The 25,386-nt window shown below is 32.0% G+C and overlaps 2 protein-coding genes across 3 annotated transcripts in view; both read left to right on the top strand.

Moving 5' to 3' along the window:
• Positions 1-25,386, top strand: part of LOC149927412 (uncharacterized) — a 75,132-nt gene that overhangs the window by 30,087 nt on the left and 19,659 nt on the right. The gene's annotated exons all lie outside the window — the stretch shown is intronic.
• Positions 19,037-20,850, top strand: LOC149927414 (uncharacterized). Of its 2 annotated transcripts, none has more exons than XM_090158829.1 (5): positions 19,037-19,383; positions 19,439-19,563; positions 19,640-19,958; positions 20,104-20,475; positions 20,537-20,850. In XM_090158829.1, exons 3-5 carry the CDS (start codon positions 19,715-19,717, stop codon positions 20,614-20,616), a joined length of 696 nt encoding a protein of 231 aa, XP_090014955.1. In that variant the 5' UTR covers positions 19,037-19,383; positions 19,439-19,563; positions 19,640-19,714; the 3' UTR covers positions 20,617-20,850. The 2 variants fall into 2 exon arrangements, with proteins under 2 accessions (XP_090014955.1, XP_090014954.1); XM_090158828.1 differs by having other exon boundaries at positions 19,637-19,958.

Genomic DNA, 25,386 nt, shown 5'->3' with positions numbered 1-25,386 from the left:
GAGATTTATAATATTTCCGTTATTTCCCGAGATTTAGAATATCTCCAATATTTCCTGAGATTTCTTAAAATATCCCCAATATTTCATGAGATTTCTTAGAATATTTCCATTATATCCTGAGATTTATAATATTTCCGTTATTTCCCGAGATTTAGAATATCTCCAATATTTCCTGAGACTTCTTAAAATATCTCCAATATTTCCTGAGATTTCTTAAAATATCTCCAATATTTCCTGAGATTTCTTAGAATATTTCCGTTATTTCCCGAGATTTATAATATTTCCGTTATTTCCCGAGATTTAGAATATCTCCAATATTTCCTGAGATTTCTTAAAATATTTCCTGAGATTTCTTAGAATATTTCCATTATTTCCTGAGATTAATAATATTTCCGTTATTTCCCGAGATTTAGAATATCTCCAATATTTCCTGAGATTTCTTAAAATATCTCCAATATTTCCTGAGATTTCTTAGAATATTTCCATTTTTTCCTGAGATTTATAATATTTCCGTTATTTCCCGAGATTTAGAATATCTCCAATATTTCCTGAGATTTCTTAAAATATCTCCAATATTTCCTGAGATTTCTTAGAATATTTCCATTATTTCCCGAGATTTATAATATTTCCGTTATTTCCCGAGATTTAGAATATCTCCAATATTTCCTGAGATTTCTTAAAATATCTCCAATATTTCCTGAGATTTCTTAGAATATTTCCAATATTTCCCGAGATTTATAATATTTCCGTTATTTCCCGTGATTTAGAATATCTCCAATATTTCCTGAGATTTCCTAAAATATCTCCAATATTTCCTGAGATTTCCTAAAATATCTCCAATATTTCCTGAGATTTCTTAGAATATTTCCATTATTTCCTGAGATTTATAATATTTCCGTTATTTCCCGAGATTTAGAATATCTCCAATATTTCCTGAGATTTCTTAAAATATCTCCAATATTTCCTGAGATTTCTTAGAATATTTCCATTATTTCCCGAGATTTATAATATTTCCGTTATTTCCCGAGATTTAGAATATCTCCAATATTTCCTGAGATTTCTTAAAATATCCCCAATATTTCATGAGATTTCTTAGAATATTTCCATTATATCCTGTGATTTATAATATTTCCGTTATTTCCCGAGATTTAGAATATCTCCAATATTTCCTGAGACTTCTTAAAATATCTCCAATATTTCCTGAGATTTCTTAAAATATCTCCAATATTTCCTGAGATTTCTTAGAATATTTCCGTTATTTCCCGAGATTTATAATATTTCCGTTATTTCCCGAGATTTAGAATATCTCCAATATTTCCTGAGATTTCTTAAAATATTTCCTGAGATTTCTTAGAATATTTCCATTATTTCCCGAGATTTATAATATTTCCGTTATTTCCCGAGATTTAGAATATCTCCAATATTTCCTGAGATTTCTTAAAATATCTCCAATATTTCCTGAGATTTCTTAGAATATTTCCATTATTTCCCGAGATTTATAATATTTCCGTTATTTCCCGAGATTTAGAATATCTCCAATATTTCCTGAGATTTCTTAAAATATCTCCAATATTTCCTGAGATTTCTTAGAATATTTCCATTATTTCCCGAGATTTATAATATTTCCGTTATTTCCCGAGATTTAGAATATCTCCAATATTTCCTGAGATTTCTTAAAATATCTCCAATATTTCCTGAGATTTCTTAGAATATTTCCAATATTTCCCGAGATTTATAATATTTCCGTTATTTCCCGTGATTTAGAATATCTCCAATATTTCCTGAGATTTCCTAAAATATCTCCAATATTTCCTGAGATTTCCTAAAATATCTCCAATATTTCCTGAGATTTCTTAGAATATTTCCATTATTTCCTGAGATTTATAATATTTCCGTTATTTCCCGAGATTTAGAATATCTCCAATATTTCCTGAGATTTCTTAAAATATCTCCAATATTTCCTGAGATTTCTTAGAATATTTCCATTATTTCCCGAGATTTATAATATTTCCGTTATTTCCCGAGATTTAGAATATCTCCAATATTTCCTGAGATTTCTTAAAATATCCCCAATATTTCATGAGATTTCTTAGAATATTTCCATTATATCCTGAGATTTATAATATTTCCGTTATTTCCCGAGATTTAGAATATCTCCAATATTTCCTGAGATTTCTTAAAATATCTCCAATATTTCCTGAGATTTCTTAAAATATCTCCAATATTTCCTGAGATTTCTTAGAATATTTCCATTATTTCCCGAGATTTATAATATTTCCGTTATTTCCCGAGATTTAGAATATCTCCAATATTTCCTGAGATTTCTTAAAATATCTCCAATATTTCCTGAGATTTCTTAGAATATTTCCATTATTTCCCGAGATTTATAATATTTCCGTTATTTCCCGAGATTTAGAATATCTCCAATATTTCCTGAGATTTCTTAAAATATCTCCAATATTTCCTGAGATTTCTTAGAATATTTCCAATATTTCCCGAGATTTATAATATTTCCGTTATTTCCCGTGATTTAGAATATCTCCAATATTTCCTGAGATTTCCTAAAATATCTCCAATATTTCCTGAGATTTCCTAAAATATCTCCAATATTTCCTGAGATTTCTTAGAATATTTCCATTATTTCCTGAGATTTATAATATTTCCGTTATTTCCCGAGATTTAGAATATCTCCAATATTTCCTGAGATTTCTTAAAATATCTCCAATATTTCCTGAGATTTCTTAAAATATCTCCAATATTTCCTGAGATTTCTTAGAATATTTCCATTATTTCCCGAGATTTATAATATTTCCGTTATTTCCCGAGATTTAGAATATCTCCAATATTTCCTGAGATTTCTTAAAATATCCCCAATATTTCATGAGATTTCTTAGAATATTTCCATTATATCCTGTGATTTATAATATTTCCGTTATTTCCCGAGATTTAGAATATCTCCAATATTTCCTGAGACTTCTTAAAATATCTCCAATATTTCCTGAGATTTCTTAAAATATCTCCAATATTTCCTGAGATTTCTTAGAATATTTCCGTTATTTCCCGAGATTTATAATATTTCCGTTATTTCCCGAGATTTAGAATATCTCCAATATTTCCTGAGATTTCTTAAAATATTTCCTGAGATTTCTTAGAATATTTCCATTATTTCCTGAGATTTATAATATTTCCGTTATTTCCCGAGATTTAGAATATCTCCAATATTTCCTGAGATTTCTTAAAATATCTCCAATATTTCCTGAGATTTCTTAGAATATTTCCATTATTTCCCGAGATTTATAATATTTCCGTTATTTCCCGAGATTTAGAATATCTCCAATATTTCCTGAGATTTCTTAAAATATCTCCAATATTTCCTGAGATTTCTTAGAATATTTCCATTATTTCCCGAGATTTATAATATTTCCGTTATTTCCCGAGATTTAGAATATCTCCAATATTTCCTGAGATTTCTTAAAATATCTCCAATATTTCCTGAGATTTCTTAGAATATTTCCAATATTTCCCGAGATTTATAATATTTCCGTTATTTCCCGTGATTTAGAATATCTCCAATATTTCCTGAGATTTCCTAAAATATCTCCAATATTTCCTGAGATTTCCTAAAATATCTCCAATATTTCCTGAGATTTCTTAGAATATTTCCATTATTTCCTGAGATTTATAATATTTCCGTTATTTCCCGAGATTTAGAATATCTCCAATATTTCCTGAGATTTCTTAAAATATCTCCAATATTTCCTGAGATTTCTTAGAATATTTCCATTATTTCCCGAGATTTATAATATTTCCGTTATTTCCCGAGATTTAGAATATCTCCAATATTTCCTGAGATTTCTTAAAATATCCCCAATATTTCATGAGATTTCTTAGAATATTTCCATTATATCCTGAGATTTATAATATTTCCGTTATTTCCCGAGATTTAGAATATCTCCAATATTTCCTGAGACTTCTTAAAATATCTCCAATATTTCCTGAGATTTCTTAAAATATCTCCAATATTTCCTGAGATTTCTTAGAATATTTCCGTTATTTCCCGAGATTTATAATATTTCCGTTATTTCCCGAGATTTAGAATATCTCCAATATTTCCTGAGATTTCTTAAAATATTTCCTGAGATTTCTTAGAATATTTCCGTTATTTCCCGAGATTTATAATATTTCCGTTATTTCCCGAGATTTAGAATATCTCCAATATTTCCTGAGATTTCTTAAAATATTTCCTGAGATTTCTTAGAATATTTCCATTATTTCCTGAGATTAATAATATTTCCGTTATTTCCCGAGATTTAGAATATCTCCAATATTTCCTGAGATTTCTTAAAATATCTCCAATATTTCCTGAGATTTCTTAGAATATTTCCATTTTTTCCTGAGATTTATAATATTTCCGTTATTTCCCGAGATTTAGAATATCTCCAATATTTCCTGAGATTTCTTAAAATATCTCCAATATTTCCTGAGATTTCTTAGAATATTTCCATTATTTCCCGAGATTTATAATATTTCCGTTATTTCCCGAGATTTAGAATATCTCCAATATTTCCTGAGATTTCTTAAAATATCTCCAATATTTCCTGAGATTTCTTAGAATATTTCCAATATTTCCCGAGATTTATAATATTTCCGTTATTTCCCGTGATTTAGAATATCTCCAATATTTCCTGAGATTTCCTAAAATATCTCCAATATTTCCTGAGATTTCCTAAAATATCTCCAATATTTCCTGAGGTTTCTTAGAATATTTCCATTATTTCCTGAGATTTATAATATTTCCGTTATTTCCCGAGATTTAGAATATCTCCAATATTTCCTGAGATTTCTTAAAATATCTCCAATATTTCCTGAGATTTCTTAGAATATTTCCATTATTTCCCGAGATTTATAATATTTCCGTTATTTCCCGAGATTTAGAATATCTCCAATATTTCCTGAGATTTCTTAAAATATCCCCAATATTTCATGAGATTTCTTAGAATATTTCCATTATATCCTGAGATTTATAATATTTCCGTTATTTCCCGAGATTTAGAATATCTCCAATATTTCCTGAGACTTCTTAAAATATCTCCAATATTTCCTGAGATTTCTTAAAATATCTCCAATATTTCCTGAGATTTCTTAGAATATTTCCGTTATTTCCCGAGATTTATAATATTTCCGTTATTTCCCGAGATTTAGAATATCTCCAATATTTCCTGAGATTTCTTAAAATATTTCCTGAGATTTCTTAGAATATTTCCATTATTTCCTGAGATTAATAATATTTCCGTTATTTCCCGAGATTTAGAATATCTCCAATATTTCCTGAGATTTCTTAAAATATCTCCAATATTTCCTGAGATTTCTTAGAATATTTCCATTTTTTCCTGAGATTTATAATATTTCCGTTATTTCCCGAGATTTAGAATATCTCCAATATTTCCTGAGATTTCTTAAAATATCTCCAATATTTCCTGAGATTTCTTAGAATATTTCCATTATTTCCCGAGATTTATAATATTTCCGTTATTTCCCGAGATTTAGAATATCTCCAATATTTCCTGAGATTTCTTAAAATATCTCCAATATTTCCTGAGATTTCTTAGAATATTTCCAATATTTCCCGAGATTTATAATATTTCCGTTATTTCCCGTGATTTAGAATATCTCCAATATTTCCTGAGATTTCCTAAAATATCTCCAATATTTCCTGAGATTTCCTAAAATATCTCCAATATTTCCTGAGATTTCTTAGAATATTTCCATTATTTCCTGAGATTTATAATATTTCCGTTATTTCCCGAGATTTAGAATATCTCCAATATTTCCTGAGATTTCTTAGAATATTTCCATTATATCCTGTGATTTATAATATTTCCGTTATTTCCCGAGATTTAGAATATCTCCAATATTTCCTGAGACTTCTTAAAATATCTCCAATATTTCCTGAGATTTCTTAAAATATCTCCAATATTTCCTGAGATTTCTTAGAATATTTCCGTTATTTCCCGAGATTTATAATATTTCCGTTATTTCCCGAGATTTAGAATATCTCCAATATTTCCTGAGATTTCTTAAAATATTTCCTGAGATTTCTTAGAATATTTCCATTATTTCCTGAGATTTATAATATTTCCGTTATTTCCCGAGATTTAGAATATCTCCAATATTTCCTGAGATTTCTTAAAATATCTCCAATATTTCCTGAGATTTCTTAGAATATTTCCATTATTTCCCGAGATTTATAATATTTCCGTTATTTCCCGAGATTTAGAATATCTCCAATATTTCCTGAGATTTCTTAAAATATCTCCAATATTTCCTGAGATTTCTTAGAATATTTCCATTATTTCCCGAGATTTATAATATTTCCGTTATTTCCCGAGATTTAGAATATCTCCAATATTTCCTGAGATTTCTTAAAATATCTCCAATATTTCCTGAGATTTCTTAGAATATTTCCATTATTTCCGATGTTTCGTAATATTTAAAATATTTCTTCTTTTTCTCTATATTTCCAACATAAAATTTCTCGAGATTTTAAATATTTCGAAAATATTCAAGTTTTTAAACTTCCAGAAATAATCATTTCAAATTATCTCTCTCTCTCTCTCTGTAGCTTAAGTGGTGCAGAACTTAAACTATATTAGCCATAAGTATTAAAATATTTAAAGGGCTCCCTCACTCACAACAGGGGAAGGCATAGGGGTCACAAAAAACTGGTTTTGAAGCACACTGCAAGTCTGGATTTTATGTTAACCCTCTGCCTCCCCCTGTTGTGAGTGATGGACCCCTTTAAGGTCTATGGCAGTGAGATAATTAAACTATTTAAAAGTAGAAGCGCATGGATTGTTAAATTAAAATTGATATTAGAATCCCGAGTGGAATCAGATCGACCAAGACCTTACAATGCCGAAAGCTCTTACCAACCCGGAAATATACACTTTTTCTTTCAAAGTACTGAATTAACTCTATTGGTCGCGAACTAACTTCGCCTTTGATTTAATTATTTGTAAGGTCAAAAATGTGCAGCTCAGATCGCGAAGGAAGTCGTAAATTTCGTGTAATGGTCTATTTTTGTAAGAGCGGCGAGGCTAAGATTTATCCACCTTGATAAACTGACACGGTTATTATAACAGAGGACGCGGCAGGCGCGCTATGGCAACAGTTGTTGAAAGATGATTTCCTGTACATCTAGTATACAGCACCTCACTACATCTTGGCAAGGTTTACAAGTTGCGTCCAAAAACCGTAATACTTCTTCGCGTGCAATTTCATTCAACACGTGGCTGCTATCCAAGTGTTCTTATAATTTTCATTGTGCCGGGAGTCTTTTTTTTTCTTTAACAAATTCATGGTATAGACCTCTAAATTGGCAAGCACTTCACTTCTGTTCTCCGTGTGACACTGATGATTTAGCGTTCCTTTGTAGATTAGTTACAGCGCGTCTTTTTTGACTCGAAATACCGGAGGAAAAGGTCTATTCTGTATTTTTTTCGACCCAAGACCTATTTTAGAGTCATCCCAAAATTAGAAAGAATATCTTGATGATAAATCTCTTCTAATTAAATTAGCAGGTTAATAAGGGTAGCCTTCGTGGCTCAATGACAAAGCGTTCTGCCTTTAGACCAGATTCGCAAATTGTGTCCGGGAAAATCAAGATTTAGTGGGAAGTCTTTTGAGGTTTGTGGTTCGTGGTTTTATTATACCAATTTAAACTTTTTTGAAGGGTAGATGGGTAAATAATCAACTTCTAGCACTATTTAAAGCAACGTTTTATGTTACAACTGTACAATATTGCCATTCAAAGAAACAAACTAGTGTTGTTAATTTTCCGGAAAAATAAATCGCGGAAAATTTTCCGCAAATAGGAAAAATAAAAAATTGAAACATAAATTACTTTTTAAGGGTTTTTAATGTTTTTAACTTTTAATCGATATAAAATGTCTAATATCAGTAAACATACTACAAAAGTAACAAAACATTAATAGTGTTAAGTTAGTAGAAACCACCTATGGACTGTGAGAAGGATGATAAAATACGCGAAAAAGTAGATTAGTCCATAATTAAAAGGGATAATATAGCTAAATCCTAAACAAATTTGAAGAAATTAAAAAAACTTACTAATAACTCGTACCAATAGGTTATTAGTAAGTTTTTTTAATTTCTTCAAATTTGTTTAGGATTTAGCTATATTATCCCTTTTAATTATGGACTAATCTACTTTTTCGCGTATTTTATTAATAGTGTTACATTGTTAATCAGTTTAAACTAGGCCAGAGGTTAAGTTTTACTTTTAGATTTTAAAAAATGAGGAGAAAATGCCGCTTTAGTTCAATTTGCAAACAATATATTAGACTAACCATGGAATGAAAACATATTTTATTTTTTGCGGAAAAATACGGAAAATTTTCCGGAAAAAGGCCTCGGTCATTTTCCGACTTACAACACTAAAACAAAAACTTAATTTTTTTTGTAGTTTTTAGTTAATTTGAAATTTCTACCTTTCAGACTGTTGGCGCAATCTCATAGAAATCTCATCGAAATTCACCTATTCTAAATTCAACCCTTAATGTCTTTACCCCAGTTAAAAAATCTTCGCACTTATCATGATTGTTACCTAGACTTAGAGGCATTAATAATACTTAAAAACTCATTAATTCTTCGTATTTTTCTATTGGTAAATTTCGACTTTTATTATTATTTATCGCGAAATAAAACATTTTTCATAGACGTTTAAATTCTTTCTGATCGCCCTCTCTCGAATATAAATTGAATTGAATGCGACGGAATTTGACACTTCGTATTCGACACTGATTTGGTTGCGATCTAGAACATTCTACGTATATAAGACGACATTTTTAGCGCTGAAGATTTTTAACGGTGATTTGAGAAACTCAATGAAAAAATGTCGTTATACTTTCTAAAAACGCAGACTGCGAACACGAATTAGTGGCCAGTGGACCTTTACTCATTACGCACTTTTATGTTTATTTTAAACAGTTATTGAAATAAATTTGTACCCGGTACTGAACAACCGCGCGTCGATTTCCTCATATAATTATGTGAAGCAATCGTAATGTCCTTGGAACGCGTCATCCTTGACTTTGACTCGTTATCTACTTTCGTATCCCGTTTATTATTCAACGCAGATACTCCCATCCCTTTAACATTTCACAACATTTTACCAAGAATTTATTTATTCTTATCGAGAATTTGTTGAGACGATTTTTTGCCCCAATCCATGATTGTCTCAATCCACCTCATGGTAGCAATAAACCTCATTATCCCAATCCTCCTCATAGTCCCAATCCACCTCATTGTCCCGATCCTCCTCATGGTCCCAATCCACCTCATTGTCCCGATCCTCCTCATGGTCCCAATCCACCTCATTATCCCGATCCTCCTCATGGTCCCAATCCACCTCATTGTCCCAACCCACTTCGTTGACCCCATCCACATCATTGTCCCAACCCACCTCATTGACCCCATCCACCTCATTCTCCCAATCCACCTCATTTTCCCAATCCACCTCATTCTCCCAATCCACCTCATTGTCCCAATCCTCCTAATTTCCCCAATCCTCCTAATTTCCCCAATCCTCCTCATTTTCCCAATACAACTCATTATTCCAACCCACCTCATTGACCCCATCCACATCATTGTCCCAATCCACCTCATTGTCCCAACCCACCTCATTGTCCCAATCCACCTCATTCTCCCAATCCACCTCATTGTCCTAATCCTCCTAATTTCCCCAATCCTCCTCATTTTCCCAATACAACTCATTCTCCCAATCCACCTCATTGTCCCAATCCTCCTAATTTCCCCAATCCTCCTCATTTTCCCAATACAACTCATTATTCCAACCCACCTCATTGACCCCATCCACATCATTGTCCCAATCCACCTCATTGTCCCAACCCACCTCATTGTCCCAATCCACCTCATTCTCCCAATCCACCTCATTGTCCTAATCCTCCTAATTTCCCCAATCCTCCTCATTTTCCCAATACAACTCATTCTCCCAATCCACCTCATTGTCCCAATCCACCTCATTCTCCCAATCCAGCTCATTGTCCCAATCCACCTCATTGTCCCAATCCTCCTACTTTCCCCAATCCTCCTCATTTTCCCAATACAACTCATTATCCCAACCCACCTCATTGACCCCATCCACATCATTGTCCCAATCCACCTCATTGTCCCAACCCACCTTATTGTCCCAATCCACCTCATTCTCCCAATCCACCTCATTCTCCCAATCCACCTCATTGTCCCAATCCACCTCATTCTCCCAATCCAGCTCATTGTCCCAATCCACCTCATTGTCCCAATCCTCCTACTTTCCCCAATCCTCCTCATTTTCCCAATACAACTCATTATCCCAACCCACCTCATTGACCCCATCCACCTCATGGTCCCAATCCACCTCATTTTCCCAATCCACCTCATTCTCCCAATCCACCTCATTTTCCAAATCCACCTCATTGTCCCAATCCACCTCATTGTCCCAATCCACCTCATTGTCCCAATCCACCTCATTGTCCCAATCCACCGCATTATCAAAATCCACCTCATTGTCCAAATCCACCTCCTTTTCCCAATACAACTCATTCTCAAAAGCCACCTCATTGTTACAAACCACATCATTGTCCCAATCTACCTCATTATCTCAATCCACCTCATTATCCCAATCCACCTCATAGTCCCAAACCACCGCATTGTCGCAATCCACCGCATTGTCCCAATCCACCTCATTATCCCAATCCACCTCATTATCCCAATCCACCTCATTGTCCCAATCCACCTCATTGTTCCAATCCACCTCAGGATCAAAATCGTCGAGGTTTCTCATTGGTTCCTTAAAACTCACGTCTTCCGACGCGATTGTATCACACGCCTATGACGTTGTTTCTTGAAACTGAACCACGGTGCCTATCTGAACGTAGTTATTCTCCCCAATTATAAATACATTCTGGATTCTATTTAATTATGAAAGAAAGCTTAAATAGTTTTTTGTTGCTCTTGGGCCTTGGTCATGGAGAAGAAGTAAGGAGTCGTGCTGTTAAACAATTATAGCCCTTTACCGTTAGGCTAGTGGTAAACTGCGTAAAAAGGTGTTAAGCACCGGGGTTTTTGGGCGAGGGTGTGAGCGTTATCAGGGCCATACAGAGACATTTCGGGTCCCGTGTAAGTTATGTACCGACCCACTAAAAACCACGCTTCTGAGCCCTTTTCCACCCATCCCTGGGGATTTGGCTCCCTCTGCACGGCCCTGAGCGTCATGACGTCAAAGAGAAAGCTCTAGTAGGAGAATCTGTGTCTTTGACGTCAGCGCGACGCTTCACAGACCTCTGTCAACCCATTTTGTCAGTCCATATTCTTTTTATGGTATCATGATGACGCTTAAAAATTGTCTAACAGTACGACTCCTTAGCTTTTCTCCGTGGCTTTGAGGACCTTTTACCACTAGATAAATCTAGTTTTTAATAAATCTTTAAGCATATTAGAAACGTTTCAGTTGTAATAACTTTTTGACATTTTTCTTAATGAGTTTATTTAGTCGTTAATGCAAACTGCGCTAAAGTTCGAAAGCAATTAAGCCCAATGCAGAAAGCATCTCTTAAACACTTACGTTTACATTAACATAATTTTTTTAAGGTTAATTAATTTCTACCCTCGACAAGTAGAACTGCAAATAGCAAATATTTCCCCGAAATTAAATCCTTTCTAGACGTTTTCCCACTACTACGCGTCTGGTTTTCAATTAGATGCTTTTTACCATATTAAGATGGAACGTAGCGTTTCTAAAAGACAAAATCCTGCGAGAAACGGTCTTATTTAATAGCGGGGGATGGTAAAATCATTCCCGAGGGGGAGTTAAAATGTACTTAAGTGTTTCCGGTGCCCGAGAACTGCCATGACTCGTATAAAGCCACAGTTTGACGCTGTGTATAAAAACTGAAAACGCTCGAAAAGCTGAGGGGGGTCTATTCAGCGGCACCAGACCGAGGCGTTTTTTTTTCTTTTACTGGTTTTGATATTCGCGTGTCCTCAAAAGCAGGTGAAACTTTGTATAGTCACGGAATTTATCGTAAGGTTTTTGGCTTGATTTTCCACGTTGATGACTATATGCCAACCCGCATCTCATCCGCAGTCCGTGTTTGAATCCTTCAATGGTATTATATTCCAGTTCGGGACATTTTCCGAAACAATAATAGAAACACACCCCCCTTAAGGGTGACCCACACGTACGCCCGCTAAATTTATACAATTTAATTCCCTCCCCGTGATATCGCCATATTTTTGATATGGAAAAAAATTTTCGTGCCCCCCCAATTCCTTTTCTGACGTATGTTAGTCGGCCGACTGGATTTTTCGGGTAGCAGAGGTAAAAGGAAAAAACGCACCAGTTCGTCGAAGTGTCTCTATGTTGGTGGTCGTTGGTGCAGCGCGTTGGTCGCTCCCGCGATGATGCCGCTGATGATAAAACAATTGGTCGACTAAAATGCGAGCGTTTTTAGGCCGTGGTTCTCATCCAACCTTTCAGTGATTATGGTTTCGTGAATTTTAAAGATTACAGTAAGTGTTGACGCGCCGGAAATGTGATATTTTATACCGCGTTGTTGCGTATCTACTGCCGTGATTTTATCATGGATAGGAACTTAATGTTGGATTAATTCTTGTTGCCAAAAGGTTTGATTTGACGTTTAATTGGTTTTAAGAAACTTTGATGGTTGTGATGGTATTTAAATTGTTACCAAGCTACGTAGGTTCGTTTCCTAATTTCACTTTTCGGTCACCAGGTTGAACAGAAGCTTAGATTAATTTGCATTAGTTACGTTAACTAAAAGTCGAAGCGCGTGTTTAGCACATTTTTCGATTTAGTTAATTATTTCTTTAATTATACCTAAAATAAAACTGGTTTGTCATTTTCGCCTATATTATTTGTAAGCTTGTCACTATAATTTAAATACTATTTCATATGTTAAAAATATAATCATAAACCATCAAAGTTATTCCAGTTCTAGCATAAGTAACATAATATCAATAAGAATGACACTTCGTATTGTTTTAATGCTAATCTCCTGACCGAACCTTTTTTCGACACTGACATTCTCGAACTAAGTAGCATGATATCGTCTTTTTAGACACCTGGGTTTTCTGTGCTGAAAACTATACTTAGATAGCGCGATAGCTCTGAAAATTAGTTCGGTGATCATGTTTCCTAATTGGAATACTTATTGTTATTATGTTACCTATGGTTTTAGTTGTAAAAATTCCAACCAGTTACTAAAAATGATGACATAAAGATGTTGATTTTAAAAATTAACTTGAATACGATTGTGATAAAATGCTAGTTTAGAAGTGAAATGGTTGTTTAGTTTTTAATAATAATCATCATCATCAGCTAGGCTAATACCCAAGGTGGTGCCATCTAGGGACTAATTAATTCAGGTGGCCGGGTTACAATACGCTATGACAGTAGCGACGGTAATTTCCATTGGTAGTGTAGTTCAGTACCTTTATATTAAAAAAACTAAGATGTTGATGAAACACGAACTTTAAAAAGACAATTTTCGTTTAAAGGGAATATAACATCTAGCATTTTGGTCATCACCAAAAAGGATTCCAATATTGGCCTCTCCCTTCTATGACTTTTGACCTTTTGGGTCCTGCTTAGCGCTTTGTTGCGTGGGTAATCACCAAAATGGTTTGGGTCATCCTTAAAGAAGGCCTGGAGGTTATATTCCCTTTAAAGTGGGCTTCGAAGATCTCGAGATGAACTATATGTACGTAAGCATAATGTAAACGCCAATTAACGTAATGAAAAACCAATCTAAAGTCCATTAAATTTAATTGGTGGAAGACCGTTTTCGGAAATTTTCTTTTGGGAATAAAAACGTCGAAATTTAATATTGTTTGACAATCCATTAAGAGCGCTTCCTTATAAACGAGATACTTAACTGTAATTTTGATCAGCATACATGTACGAATTCTATAGCCCCATTTCTTTGCAATATTTACTTAAACCGGGCTACCACGTGTAAGTTTAACCTGTCAACTTCATCCTTATTGGAACCCGCAGACTTGACCCCTTTACTCTCTTTGATTTCTATTTCCAAAGTAAGCTACGATTTATTTTGCCTCCTTAACGAAGTATAGCTGATTGATCTGGGAATCCTTTTAACTTTATTAGATTACTATCCCCGATTGCCCAATAGAGAGGTTAAGAGCGCAAAGTACGTCTAGGAGAACGTCGAGAATATCAGTTTTTGGCCTAGCTTACCGACTTATAAATCTACACGTGATAGGCTATATATTTTCCACGTACTGTCTAGACGTATTTTATATTCTTAACCTTTTATTTCCCTTTTCGGATCAAAGTTTTTTCCCAAATTTTATTTTTTTCCTTTTAGATTGAGAATCTGGTATTCCTTACCTGTTTGACCCACAGATAAAAAATAAAAAAGGCATATAATTTATGAGACTAAACACTTGTATCCCGAACTCTGAGAAAAATTTCGATTCGAATAAATGTGGGTTAATAAAACTTAGCCTCGAGCTCGAAGTTGTTAATTTATAATGTCAAAAAGCTCTAGGTTTGAAATTTAATATTTATTGTTCTAAATGAAATAACTTCTTGGTACGCGAAACAGCCATAAAATAATATTGCCTTGAAATACTTCATAGTTCCCACTCCCTTTAAAAACGTCCATCACTTTGAAGATACGGGCCACTGGTAAAAAGGATTGTTTTGTGTATTATAAACGCAAATTTTGTAGGCTGTATTTACTTGGAAACGGTAAAATGGTTTTTGAGTACCGTAACTTCGACCCGAATAATCTTCCGATGGAGAGTTCGTACATAAACTTAAATTTTAGATAATAAAAACACTTTTATATCCGTCTCACGATTCAATAGTAAAAGTGAATTTAGCACAAATTTGTAAGTGTAGCGACCCCTGTGTTATAAAAGGCGTTATCCTTGATAATTTATTTTTAATTTTAAGGACTTAACTGACGTTGAACGATTTAAATCCACGTGAGAGATTTGCGGTTATTGGCAGTAAAATATGACCTTTGATTTATTATATTTAAAAAACTTGTAAATCGTTACGCGGTATTTTTAATCTCATGGTAAAATACTTTTAAGTCGTCGATCATATTTTATAAATTAATTTAACCCTGATAAAAGAGTCGATTTAAAAATATTTCGTGATACAGTTATAGATAAACTTTTAAAAATGTACAATATATTTTTAATTATTTATATTGTCAAGATGTGGTCGGTTGAAAATAGCATGTTAATTAAATATTAACATATTGTCTTCATTCATGATTACTTTTTCAATTAAAATATTTAAAAATTTTTTAATTTATAGGTCAATAACAAAATTAATAATAATGAGGCAAATAAAATTTCAATATATTTTTAATTATTTATATTGTCAAGATATCGTAGGTTAAAAATACCATTATAATTAAATATTGGAAATCTCCTTCTTTCATGACTAATTTTTTGTTTAAATTATATAAACATAATTAATTTATACGAAAATAATAGAATTAGTAAGTTTAAATAATGAGGCAAATAAAATTTCAACATTTTCAAGAGATAGTATTTTGAAATTTATATTAAATATTATAATATTTCATTCATCCATGATTACCTTTCCAATTAAATTATATAAATAATCAATATTAATAATTTTAAATAATTAACCGAATAAAATTTCAATAAATTTTTAAATCAGGAAATACCATTTTAATTAAATATAAAATGTTTCTTTTATTCGTGATTATTTTTAATTAAACTATTTAACAATAATAGTAAGGCAATATTAAAATTAAGAATTTCAAATCACTAGCCGAATTAAATTTCAAAATATTTAATAGTTTAGGTTTAAAATACCAATTTAATTAAATATTGAAATATTTCAATCATTGTTGATTATTTTTTAAGAAATTATAATATAATAATATAATTGTAATAAAATAATATAATTGTAATAAAATAATATAATTGTAATAAAATAATATAATTGTTATAAACTAATATAATTGTAATAAAATAATATAATTGTTATAAAATAATATAATTGTAATAAACTAATATAATTGTAATAAAATAATATAATTGTAATAAAATAATATAATTATAATATAATATAATACAATTAATAAGTTCAAATAACGACCCGAATAAAATTTCGATACATTTTTATTTTTAAGTTAAAGGAAAAATGTATTCAACAGATATAGTCATACCTAACAAATGATAATATTTAAAACTTTTTCCCTAATCACGCGTTATCGGTCGCTTAATTGCTTCGCAGTTGCGCGATTTAGACAAAAATTAACGAAATAATACGCTAGTGACCCACTTCATCCTTTCTTCTTTCGACAAGAGCATCATCTGTTTTTCAACTCACCATAGTTTTATCGAAAAAATCCAGTTCTTTTCCTACTTTATAAAATAATAATCTACGACTCGCGCGTCAAAGAGTTGAAGCAAACTTCTGTACGTCCGCGAAGCCCCGTGAAACCCTAGACGATCGCGTTCGTAACGTCAGACGCTTAAGCCCCTTTAATAAATGTATAAAAAAGGTAACATTTTCGTTCCCCTTTATTCCATTTTTTTCCGTGTATCGCGATAAAGCTTTCTTAAAAATGTCTTCGTTCTTATTTCTCGGGTTTCACTATCGAACCGATAAATCTCGTGTCATTTCCTTGGATTTTCAATGATGACTCGCCGAGAAAAATAATGATATAAAACAGTAGAAAAAATAAATGGTCTTCTCGAGGCTCAAGACCCAGTTGTTCTAATTCGGACCGTTGACGGACAATGGGCACGCTGGGGAATTGGGTAATTAGCGCCTACTTTATTCAGAAAACATTGACCCATTTCGCCGTTGCATCCATTTCTTAATTTGGCCCCCTCCCGTCGAGACCAAATTACATTCTGTGTTTACGTTCGATGGTCACGTTATCTTGGATCATCTACGGAATGGTTTTCAACTTTTTAATGTATTTCGGCGTTTTAAAACAATGCGTATCGGTTATATCGATGTATGTTATTGGGTTATTATTGCATTTTATTATTTTTATTAACATATAAGACGTAACGTCATGTAATTGCAAATTATACCATGACAACTTAATTTGAAATTTATTAGGGTTAGCATCATTGGTTCTTTTTTTATTGAAAATCAAATCAATCATTTTTAATTATGTATTTTTTTATATAAATCGATTTTATTCTATTTTATTGAATATGCTATGCTATGCTATACTATACTATAATATAGTATAATGTAGAGGTCGGGGATGGTTAACTTTTATTCAATAGATAAATCTCTTAAAATTATTCGTAAAATGTTATGATCGAGTAATTTATATTTATGTATTATCCGATTAATTTTTTGATAAATTTGTAAAATTAATCGGAAAAACGACGTTTTTTTCGATAAAAAGCTCAAATTTTCCGAATCATACATGTTTTTTATTCATTTTCCAAAATATTAACCGGTAAATTTCTTTGTTTACATTTTTTCCCCAAAAAAATCAATTTAAACATGGATAATGATTAACCGTCCCCGACCTTACTATAATGTAATATACAGTTATTTCAGTATCACATGACACGACGTCACCTATGCTTTTTCCCATAGAGAAAAAATCCCGCACAAAATGGCGGTCATAGCCAAAGCTACAAACTGAAACTAATCTCTAATATTAATATATAATTAGAGATAAGTTTTCACTTGAAATATTTAACTTCGTGGTCTCCAGATAATTTTTTGAAATATGTTTCTAATAGGAATACGAATTTACCGTAATTTTAGAAATCGGTAAATTACGCGGTAATTTAAAATTTATTTCCAAATGTTTATAATCTCGTTTTGTCACAAGCTTTTGTGGCAAGGTCGAAATATTTCAAAAGATAAAAAAAGGATAATGAAGCTGATATTTTTATTAGGAAACCAAAAGAAATACAAAAAATACATTTATTTTTATCTTTTTAAATGAAATCACCGATTTAATCTGGTTTTCAACGTAGATTTTATCATATTTTAGGCTTTTATTCAGTTCATTTTCTTTACAACAGGAAAAAATTTATGTATCAGTATTCAGTAAATTACTCCGGTAAAATACCCTGTTAATTACTGTGGTAATTACCATTTTCGTATTTGTTTACAAAAAAAATCGTAATTTACCGTTACCCTGGTAAATTACCAATTCGTATCCCTAGTTTCTAAGAATATGCTTGTCAGTTTTTGGGAATCACTGGGGTACTGAATTGATTTTATTTAAATTCACGTAAGTTTAACAATGCTAAAAATTGTCTCACGATATTAATTCTACCGACAGTATCAATAAACACATTGCATTGCAATATACCTACTAAGATACATGTTTAATTTTTGTAGCTAAGATATCCAGATATTTTATGTCTGAACTAGCGCTCGGCATTCGATTAATTTTTATCCATGAATAAAATAAGCTCAGCGATATTTAAATAATATTTATTTAAATAACCAATAGTTGAATAAAAATGGTAAAATGTTTCAATAATCGAAAGTGAATAAGCCTATTATTTAAATAAAACAAACAATTATTTAAATAAATACCACTTTTATTCAAATAAATGCTTGGTTGCGTAAAAACATAATTAAATAAGTTAAAATTATATTCTTTTTACCAACGTCTTTTAAATAAATCGGAAAATTTGTGGATAATGAATAAACAATTCCGAGCACTAGTCTGAACGTTAAAGTGTCCGTTTTCACCAGAACTTTTTTTTTACGAATTTACCCTAACACGTATAAAAAGCATTCTGGAAGCCTAATTAATAGCAAATGCGCTGGTCGAACCGTTGGAAAATTGCTCGATTGTGTTGAACAGCTGCGCTTGGTCATGTGGGCAGCTGTAAGCAGCCGTATAACATTCCAGTTGAACGCATGGCTTATTGCCGGTTGCATAGTTGTCATGGCGATAAGCAGTGGGCCATCCCATTCTATTCGCTAGCGAAACGGGTATAGGTGGCGCTGCCGTCGCTACCCCTGCAGCTTGGTTTTCCAGCGTATAGTGGTGATCCAAATCAAAACAAATCCAAGAAATATGGCGGTTCACATTAACGCTAGAGGTGGGAGAAGTTGTGCGGTCCCTTTTTGCAATAATACTGCGCTTAAAAAACGTAAAACTGAAGAAAATAGTTAAGAACCAAAGCCAGGATTATCATTTCATAAATTCCCAAGTTGTAAGAAACTTTTAAATGTATGGTTAACAAAGATAAAGTCGGGGAAAAGGCCTAGTAAGTGGGCTCAGATTTGTAGCGCCCATTTTACAGCTGATGACTTCTTGGAAAGAAATGGTGAGATGCAAATAATATTAATTTTTTTAAAATAAATTAATCGAAAAACTCGTAGATCTGTAAGAAGACGTTTGAAATGTAACGCCATTCCCTCCCAAAAATTGCCATGTAAGCCAATTAAAGAATCAACCGAAGTTAGATTAAAAGAACGAGCTCAACGTTACGTAAAGCGTTCTAAAGGTATTCTTATTTTATGGTAAACTTTTGTGAAATAATAAATAGAATAATAACACAAATTTAATTTTAAATCAAGCAGTTCTATGTTCAACATCACCAATAACAGATTCCATTGCTCCAAAAGTTGTTGAAAGCGCAAGTGAACCAGCTCCGGATGATAAAGTTTTTGTCATTATCAAACTTAGCTATGCTATCTGAAGTAACAACTGAAGCTCAAGGAAAGGACCAATCTCACAAACCATCTAGAGTAATAAATGCGTCTATTGGTGTTCAAGTTTATTTGGACCATGGAAAGTATTTTGCTGGGTCAAGAGTTGGAATTTCAAGCAATGGAATGAAAAATGCTGATTTTGTGTCTCTTACTGGCATTGGGAAAGAACTATTTGAAAGCCTTTCAAGTGAGGTTTTAGGGCTTGAAAACCAGAGCAAGCTCTAATTTTCTAATGCTTGTAAAATATAGGGTGCTGTTAACCCTAATGAAACTTAAGTCAAATTTGACATTTGACGCTGTGGCTTCATTATTTGTCATTTCGAATCGAACAGTTTCAACATATTTCAAAAGAACCCTTTGTGCCCTTGCTGAAGTTTTGAAGAAATTTATCTTTTGGCCGGATATGGAAAATATCAGAAGTAACTTTCCTAAATGTTTTAAAGAGTTTAATAATACTCGCATTGTGTTGGACTGCTCAGAAGTACCTATGATGAAGCCCAACACATTTCACGACAGAGTGGCAACCTACATCCATTATAAAGGAACTCACACAATAAAAATTCTCATTGGAATTTCACCTTCTGGCATGATCACGCTCGTTAGCGACCCCTGGGGTGGAAAAGTAAGCGACAAGGAAGTCACCATTGAGAGTGGGGTCATAAATCTTTGTGAACAATTTATTGATGGAATTATGGTTGACAAAGGTATGCATAAAAGTGTAATATGCTAAAAAAATATTTTAAAACTCATTCAACTTAAATTTAGGCTTCCTTATTGAAGATGAATGTGCGGCCAATGGCATAGCTCTACACATCCCTCCATTTTTGAGAAAAATAACAGTTTAGTAAGGAAGAAAGTGTAAAAAATCAAAAATTGCATCAGCTCGTGTTCACGTGGAGATAGCCATTCAAAGAATCAAATTATTTAAAATTTTAAATGATAAATTTGACCTTGATTTAGTTCCCTACTGTGACGAAATTCTGAAGGTCATATGTGGATTAGTAAATTTACTAAAACCAATTCTAGCAGATGATAAATTTGATGACTAAGTTTAAATCTTATTTAATGACGATGATGATTATTTTATTAATTTTTATCAAATAAGTTTAAAAATCTTTTATTATAAATAAGACCAAGTAAAAATTCATTTATAACATTAATTGATCAAATTCATTTTACTTTTCTTATATAATACTAATTGGCACAGTACAAAATAGGAACTTTTTTGTTTTAAAAATCACTTACTCTTGACTAGTAATGGTAAATATAATTTGAAATAAAAATTGCACAATTTGACTATGTTTTGTTTCAAATAATCTTCGTCTCTTTGAATATCAATTAAAAGATAGCCCTTGGGAGAATACAAGAAAAATGAGCATGTTTTTATGTTTAACACAAAGGCCAAGCTGAATTTGTGCATAGTAGCTTCTACAATCGTTAGTTGGTAAATAAATTCCGTCTTTTCCAATTTTCAAGAAGTTAAATTTGTTTTGAGCGACAGCATCTTCAATTGATATTTTCTTCTTAATCTCGAGTAATTTTATCTCTCCATTTTCCATGTATAATCCATCTGAACTAAAAGCTAGAAATGGATTATTTAAGTTAATTAAGAGGCCATATTCCAATACTTGTACTTTTTTAAGCCACGGAAATTTGGCCCGAGCAACTTTCTCCATTTTGTTCCCATTTTGATCCTTTTGGGCTTTCTCTAAACATCCGTTCTCCTTCTTCTAAGGCTCTTGGCTTTTCCCCAATGTATTTCCAAATTTCAACCATGGTGAGATTCATTATTATGGAATAAATAAAGGTTAAAATAGGATAATATAATAGAATACCAATTAAATGTTAGCATACCTTTTTGAGATGTCATCTTTTATTTGAACAATATTGCTCCAAGGCCTATTCTAACAATGTTTTAAGTAAATCCAAAAGGACTTCAAATCTTAATGACAGTATATAATTAGAACCAAACATTATGTCTTTAAACTTGACATTCAATCCTACTTACCAAGAAAACACTAATTCGCTGTTAAAACGTATATAATACCATCTCATCAGTAGCACACCACTATTTGCTGAATGCTGATCACCACTATACAGTTACACGCAGTGTGGATAGGGGGCGCTGCCGGAGTTTTCGTTAGCGAATTGCAAGGGTTGTTTGATTTAAATACATTTCATTTAAAGGACTTTTTTTAAATATTGATTTTAAACCATGCTCGTTTACGAAAATGACAAAAAATATAAATTCTAATTCAAAGGAAATCAAATTACGGGTAGTATATAAATGTTTTAAAGATTTATTGGAAACAAGGTATAAGTTACAATTTCAATTTATAACCATGGACAGTAAATTAAGAGGACAGGTTTTCGATACCCTTCCACAGTGCATTTTATTTCTCCCCTCGTATCAATCAGCTCGAGAGACTCCGAGGGAGTCTTGCAAGGTCGTTTGTACCACGTGATCTTAAAATTTCAAAATGTCAATCTAATGCGGTTGATATTGTTACGTAATTTTTTGCGCTTTATATTTTATTAATTTTTAATTTTGGTTTTTTAATTCAATAGAAACTATCAACTGATATTTAGTATATCATATTTAATCTATAAAAACGTGAAAAAATACCTTTTGGCGTAAAAATGTACTTCGTGTTTATCTTTTTTATTTTTTCGAACAGTATCGTCCACTCTTAGCGATACTTGTTTTTTTCAAATAACCTTGGCCGACTCCCTTAGTGTGAATGGTTTACGGGGGCTAAAAACCAGGCTTTTTACCGATCCTCTAAAATCTACTATCCATGTTATAACTCACACAAATACATGCGTAACGGATACATTATGTTTTTTAAATGAGTTAAATAAAATATATAATACATAACTTGGAAAAACTAATAATATTATAATAAAAATATTATTATTATTATTAATACTAATATAATTCGCTTGAAACTTATAATTGTTTAGTTATTTATAGAAAGATACAACATGCCATTGAAATATTTATATTCTTTAAATTATTAATCGATTAATAATGAAGTATATTATTATTTCAATGCCATGTTGTAGCTGTAATTTAATAACTAGACAATTATACCATGAGCACTATTTTTTCAATTTATCAGGGTTAGCATCTTTGGTTTTTATAATAAAAACCAAATTATTCTTTTTATTTTTCTCTAGATCTATGACAAATTCTGTAATTATTATTTAGTTCCTAGAAAGTTTTCCTATTTTATTAAACGTTGCAATAACTTCTGTACTGAAATATAAGTTGATTTAAATTTATTAACTTCTGATAAAAGTGAAGTATAAAGTTAAAAATTGTCTAATATTGGCCTTAAAAAGTCAGGGAAATTTCTTAAAATATCCGTGGAAAACAGAGAATTTGAAACTGAAAATATTATGGCAATTCTGTAAAAGGTACTTATAGTTAGGGTCCCCCCATCCCTTGATCTATTTCCGAAAGGGCTGAGGTTAGAACCCCTAAGACCCTACCTAAATTCGCCCTTGCCGATATGAATTCTTCCCTCTTAAGAGATATAATGTTTACTTCTGGTAAAATCAATGAATATAAAAATTATCAATTTACTAAATCACCAATATTGATACCTTATCTATAATACGGTAAGTCAAATAGCCGGTAAGTTAAATAGTTTAAACCAGGAATTATAATGTAATATCTTTAAGAAGAATACAATACGTGGAAAAAATAAATGTTATCTTAATTTATAGATTGAACCCACTAATTTTGAATTAGAGGTCGGCGATGGTTAACTTTTATTCAATAGATAAAGCTGTCAAAATTATTCGTAAAACGTTTTGATCAAGTAATTTATATTTCTGTATTATCCGATTAATTTTTTGATAAATTTGTAAAATTAATCGGAAAAACGACGTTCTTTTCGATAAAAAGATCTAATTTTCCGAATAATACATGTTTTTTAATCATTTTCCGAAATATTAAGCGGTAAATTTCTTTGTTTACATTTTTTTCCCGAAAAAAATCAATTTAATCATGGATAATGATTAACCGTCCCCGACCTCTATTTTGAATTATGTCTATCATAGGCACTTGTGTTTCATAATAAAAAGGAAGGTCCAACCCTATAATTGGTAATAAACTTTAAAACAATACGGTTATAAAATAATAATATCAACGTCAATAATGGCGTAGAGTGTTTGAAATGGTGGTGGGCGTTTGTAGAAAATGATCGTTAACATCTGGCATCGTTTAACGCCATTAACCGAGCTGCTTATATAAAAATAATTCGTAACAGTCACCGAAACCGAGAAAGATTCGATCGAAAGTTATCCGTATCAAATGTCGTTTTACACTTAATTTAGATCACGAACGGAGAGCTTGAGACACTCTAAAAATAGTTCTCGCGGAATCGACTTGAAAAAGATTTCTCCATCAAGCGAAAGGCGGACACTTATTCGCGCATCATTTGTTGAAAATTTTACTCTCTATAAAATGATATTTTAGAGGGTACTTTCGGAGACTCGTACAATCGAAATAAATTTGGCGCTAATGCGTTTATTTTAATCCATTAGTCCGCAGCATTTTCTCCGTAAAATCCACCCACGTTGAATGGCTATAAATAGTTTATATTAAACCCACGTTAGATGGCTATAAATCGAGTTATAAATAGTTTATTTTATTCCCAGAAATTGAGGGTTTACGAAAATCGTTCTAATTAAGATGATTATTTTATGACCTTAAATCGTATCGTTAATTTAAACAGATTGGTATATCTGGAATAACAATGTCGATTTTATTTTCATTTTTTCTCTCCGTGTCAAAAATTATCACAAGGACTAAATTTAAAAAGGGGTCGGTGTCACGAAACAATAAAATTGGGAGAGGGGCAAAAATCTGTATATTGACCTTCGTTTTTTTTACCACTCAACTGTATCTTCTTTATTATCATTACCGGTTTTCTTCAAAGTATACCACTTCATTTCAGTTATTGCCTCGCAACCATCCCCGAAATTGTCATAAGCGACTTAATTAGCCGTAACTAATTAGAATAATTTAACAATTTGCGAAATATCGATATGATATTTTTCCCCGATACTCTCGGTTCGAGGAATGTCAAGAAACTCGAATTTCCACTCAGTTCTTGTGTCATGTATTTGCTAAATTACCAAAAAATAATTTATTTTAAGCGAGTTAAGGAAATGTGTACCCTGTTCTGTTATAGATACACCTTTATCTTCAAATATACGCGTTAAGGCTCGTGACGCTCGTCCAATGAAATTCGTACACAACCCTTCGTTAGCGTGTTTAAAGGCTAGCTGCCTTCTCCTTGTGTTTGTTGCTCCTATGTTAAAGAATGTCACTAGCTTGTATAAATGCTAATAAAACCGGTTTAAAGAAATAGATTTTTAATATTCACTTTTTATAATAATAATATTAATTCTACGAAATAAATTTGACAGTTTGCGGTCTGCAGGATTTAAGGTATAGCTATTCAGATCAACGGTTTTTTGGCGTGAAAGTTTTTAGCCCATGGTGATATATCCGACTGGGAAATTTTAATAAGCATACGTCACGATGTAGGACACCAAATGAGTGTCAACTTGTCGCGGGGCGTATTTACACCTTTAATTCT

Source organism: Leiobunum rupestre, chromosome 9 (genome assembly GCF_980474605.1).
Source record: "Leiobunum rupestre chromosome 9, qqLeiRupe1.1.hap1, whole genome shotgun sequence".
NCBI classification, from domain to species: domain Eukaryota; kingdom Metazoa; phylum Arthropoda; class Arachnida; order Opiliones; family Sclerosomatidae; genus Leiobunum; species Leiobunum rupestre.
This window is presented reverse-complemented; position numbering and strand designations above follow the sequence as displayed.